This window comes from Solanum stenotomum, chromosome 11 (genome assembly GCF_019186545.1).
Source record: "Solanum stenotomum isolate F172 chromosome 11, ASM1918654v1, whole genome shotgun sequence".
Lineage (NCBI taxonomy): Eukaryota > Viridiplantae > Streptophyta > Magnoliopsida > Solanales > Solanaceae > Solanum > Solanum stenotomum.
In genome coordinates this window covers 19,190,512-19,195,258 of record NC_064292.1, presented here as the reverse complement: position 1 = coordinate 19,195,258, position 4,747 = coordinate 19,190,512, and the positions used below count along the sequence as shown (strand labels likewise).

General features: G+C 29.6%; 1 protein-coding gene across 1 annotated transcript in view; it reads left to right on the top strand.

Moving 5' to 3' along the window:
- LOC125844773 (uncharacterized) overlaps positions 1-3,663 on the top strand; it is a 6,955-nt gene extending 3,292 nt beyond the window's left edge. Inside the window, exon 3 of the mRNA XM_049524108.1 lies at positions 3,309-3,663. Coding sequence (XP_049380065.1) covers positions 3,309-3,602 — 294 coding nt within the window. The 3' untranslated portion in view covers positions 3,603-3,663. The remainder of the gene's footprint in view (positions 1-3,308) is intronic.
- The last annotated feature ends 1,084 nt before the right edge of the window (positions 3,664-4,747 follow it).

The window sequence follows — 4,747 nt, the reverse complement described above, 5'->3', positions numbered from 1 at the left end:
CAACCAGCAGCAACAAAGGTAAATCGCATATCAAAATCACAAGCACATAAGACATTTTGTGATGTTCTTCCTTTGCGATTACGATATGCTTGTTGCATCGCTTTAGGAACCTTCCCTTCTATATATGTTCCATCAATCGCACCAACACAATCCTACCAAATAAAAAATACATCAATATTAGTTTAGTGAACATAAAATAAATTGGAAGCATTAAAGAATGCACTTCATAAAAATAATGTTTGTAAGAGTAGTAAAAATAGTGCTTCCAAGACAACGCAAAGTCATAAAATAAATATTATCTCTTTAAACAAAGTTGATAGGAAATATGTAACTAAATACGAATAACTTACACATAAAATATAAATGTCACTTATTAACGCAATAAAATAAATTTATTAATGTGATTGAAATTTTACCTTAAACCAAGGCCAAAATCGAGTATTATGTCGAATTTTGGAATGTACACCAGTCATATTTTTTGGTTGTATAAATGTTGGTGTCATCTTGCTAATTGCCTCGGCAACTATTTTAACATGCCGGTTAATTGTTTCAAGTGAATGTTGAAAAGTTTCACAATCGTGAGGTGTGAGTTAAAATGACTATATGTTGGTGAAAATAATAAATTTTATGTCGGTGAGAATAATAAATTTTAAAAAGTAATGATGTGATTATAAGTTTTATTTACATATGAAACAAATGGTTAGTAGATATAAATGTGAGGTTGTTTTAACAAAATATAAACTCATTGATCAATTATTATATTAAAATATCTCAAATCATGATATGGATTCCATATCATGGTTTTTGGAGAATATGATATCACCTCTCATGATATGGAATCATGAGATGGAATCAACGTAAAATCGCATGTCCAAATGCTGATTCCATCACACGATATCATATCGTGATATGGTATCGCATGGCCAAACGCCTACTAAATGTAAAAAAAAATACTCTGAGATAAATTTAAAAAAATAAAAATACTTGAGTTGAGACAAAGAGAGTAATACATTCTTGTATAAAAATTGTTTGAAGTTTCTATACTTCAAAAAGACAAAGTTTGTAGTTTCTCATCTCATTTTATGTAATACTCCCTTTGTCCCTCAATTAATTACTTTTGAAAAGGTAGAACTTTTTAAAAATATTAAGTTTTTAATTCAGCCACTTCATAATTAATAGGGATAAAATGATAAATTCACTATGTCAATTATTGATTTCTTAATAAGTCTGTCTATTCAAAAGTGGACAAGTAATTAGGGGCAAATGGAGTATTATATTAATAAAAAATTATTTAAAATAACAATACTTTTAATATTTAAAATAATATTAATAACACGCTAATTGTAATTTTACTAGTGAATTTTGGGAGGGGTGGTGTGTACTTATCTTCTTGACTTTAAGATGTTGGGGGTCTTTTTTATTATTTACTAACATTTGTTTAAAATAATTTATATATATTTAGATTAATGTTAGAAGGTAAATTTAATTTACGGTGTTAAATTTGATGCTGAATAAAAATTTTGAACACTTGAAAAATGAAATAGAGGGAGTATTGAACATCACAAATTTCAAATTAGAGAATATATTTGGCAAGTAATTTTGAAATGCTTTGATTAATGACTAGGACTAGTCGGAGCAAGTTGAGCTAGCCCGATTATGTTGGCCAGTTAAATAGTTATGTGGGATCGGGACCAGCTAGGACCACTAATTTGTTCAATTTAATTTGCTTCGGAGCAAGTCATGCTTGAAAATACAATGTATTGGTTTTAAAAATAAATAAATAATGAAAAGTAAACAATGAGAAACATTAAAAAAATAAAGGAACATTATCCTCATTAAAATATGGTTATTTCCCTAATATTCTTCTAATTGCGAGTTAAAACTCACAACATACCTAATTTTTAAGGACCAATAACTCATCTTGATTTGTCAAACGGGCCCTCCTTTTTTTGGGCAGTTTAAGCATAAAAATAAGAATGGAAAAGTACACATACTGTTCATCAAACATAAAATAACTATCCCTAGTTGCCTATATACTAATCAATTAATTATTAGAAGGCATAATAAATAAATATGACCCTTAATTTGGTTTCAGCGGATAACTATGTCCTTCAACTTTGAGTATGCACAAGCAAACACTATAAAATTGAACAAGTAGACACACGTGTCCTACATGACATAATACATGTAGGACGCCACATAGAACAAAAAATATCCATGTAGGATGCCATGTAGGATCGATGTGTCTATATGTTCAATTTTATACAAGTTTAAATGCTTACTTGTGTACATCCAAAGTTAAAGGTCATAGTTATCAGCTGACGTCAAGTTAATGGTTATGTTTATGTATTATGTCTTATAAAAATAGCTTATACGAATTAACAAAAGTTTCCGACATATCCTTTCTCCTTTGCAACTGCTGAGGCTCAGTCTACAATCAAGCACACATTAATTAATTGCAATATTATATCATCCCACAAATTTACGTTTCATTTGTTTGTTTAATTACAATGTTCTATTTGACGTCTTCATCAATCTTTTTAATTTGCATAAACCAAATTCGTCTTTCTTTTCTATATATTGTTGTTTTTTTTTAAAAAAAAATTATGATACCATGAAGTATATCGTGCGTATCATAGATGATTGAGATTTTTTTTTTTTTTTGTTGAAGGAATGAATTGGTCCTCTATGGTATCTTATCAATATGATATACTACGAGGGCATCATGGAATGACTTGATCTCTTGGACACTATATCAATATATGATATACATCATGTGAAATTATCATAAATAATTTTAAAACTTTTTGAATGAAAGAATCAGTTCTCTGTGATATCTTACCTGTATATGAATATTATTACGTGAGTCAATAATCCATGATACCTGTTAGTATATAATATAAATCATATGCGTATCATAGAGGATTGTCTTGAAGAAATGAACCGGTCCACTATGATACCATGTTAGTGTATATGATATTTATCAGGTATGTATAATAAACTATAAATGAGTGTTTTTCTTTTGAAAGAAAACACCAATCCTCTTTTTGAAAGCATGAACCATCCTCTATGATACAGTATCACTACACGATATAAACAATTAAGGTATTAAAGAAAGTTGTGTTGTGTTTATTTGAAAGAATGAATTTACCTTCTATGTTCGTATATAATATATACCATGTGGGTATCATAGAGGACTAGTTAATACTTTCTTTTGAAGAAATAACACAGTCATTTATGATACCATGTCAGTATGTGATATTTATCATATGAGCGCATCTTTAATGTGGTTTTAATGGTTTAAGCAGATGAAGAAGTTCTATGAGGCAAGGAAGAGTAAGCGGATTGTGGTGGCTGTTGTTGAAGGCCATCAAATTCCATTGTATGGTGCAATATCAGTTCTTAGTGATGCTAAAAACAGGATTCAGAGTGTCTCTCTACCGCTCAACTTAACATTCCTAATAAGATCAAAGGCCTATATATTGGGAAGGCTGGTCAACCCCAACTTCTCTATTCATATCTCTTGTCAACTAACTCTTAAAGGCAATCACCTAGGCAAACACATCAATTTCACCAACTCTCATTCTTGTACTTATTCATGAATTGATTTACTTCTTTTTTCTATCTTTCTCCACTAATTTAAATTTCTTTTAATTGTTGCTTAGCTTCTACCTTGCTCTGGTCATTGTACTACAATATCCCAGCATGATTAGAGAAACATATTGATTAACTATAAGAAAATATTTTTTTAATAAAAAAACAACGAAAAAGTTGAGGGTACAATGATCTATCAAACACACGTTATATGTTGAATATAATTGTTACAGAGTGAAATATGAATTTATTATAAAATTATTTTTTCCTGTGATATATACTTTGAAACCTCAGTTTGACATATAATTATTCTGTTGTTCCAAAGAGTATGTTGTCTAATTCATAACCCTTAATATGCTAATAAACAAGATTGACATATAATCTCCTCAAAAGTACTCTATTTGTTATTTGATGCAATTTTTTTTTAAGGTTATGAAGAATGGTTCAAATTGCTTTATTATCTATATAATTTTGTAACCTAATGAACATCTTTTTTTAATGAAAATCAACCAAAATTTGTTTGTTTCAATACAATCTATGACTTGCAATTTTTTCGGATGACCAACACCAAACGTCTATGGGATTCATAATTTTTTTCAGAAAATTTAACGCAAGTGTGTTGATGTTTTACATTATTTTCGGTCTTTAGAGTAATCCTATTGTGACCCCATTCATTTATTGACTTGCTAGGATTGATAGTCCGGTCACCAGATTATTCTTTTTTTTATTTTTTTTTTTTATGTGAGTTTGTGTGTTTTGGAGCTTTTGAAACTTGATTAATGATTGACTTTGGTCAAAATTTTAGATAGACGGCTTTAGAATGCAATTCTGATGGTTCTGTTTGCTCCAGAACATCGAGTTCGGTCTAAAAGGATCTTTGGTGTGGGTCTCAACACTTCATACTTATTTTGAGCTATCGAGTGCTTTTTGGCTTAAAATAGAGCTTGGGTGTGAGATCCACTTCTTTGTCGAGATGACCGTCATTGAAAGTTTCAACAAGAAGTTATGTGCGATTTAACGACATGCAATATTATTTTCTACAAGTTGTATGGCCATCCATGACTAGTTTTTTTTTTTTTTTTTTGCATGATGTGGATTGTTTCATAGCTTATTATTTATTTATTTTGATTTTGGGCCACAACTTGCCCTTGAA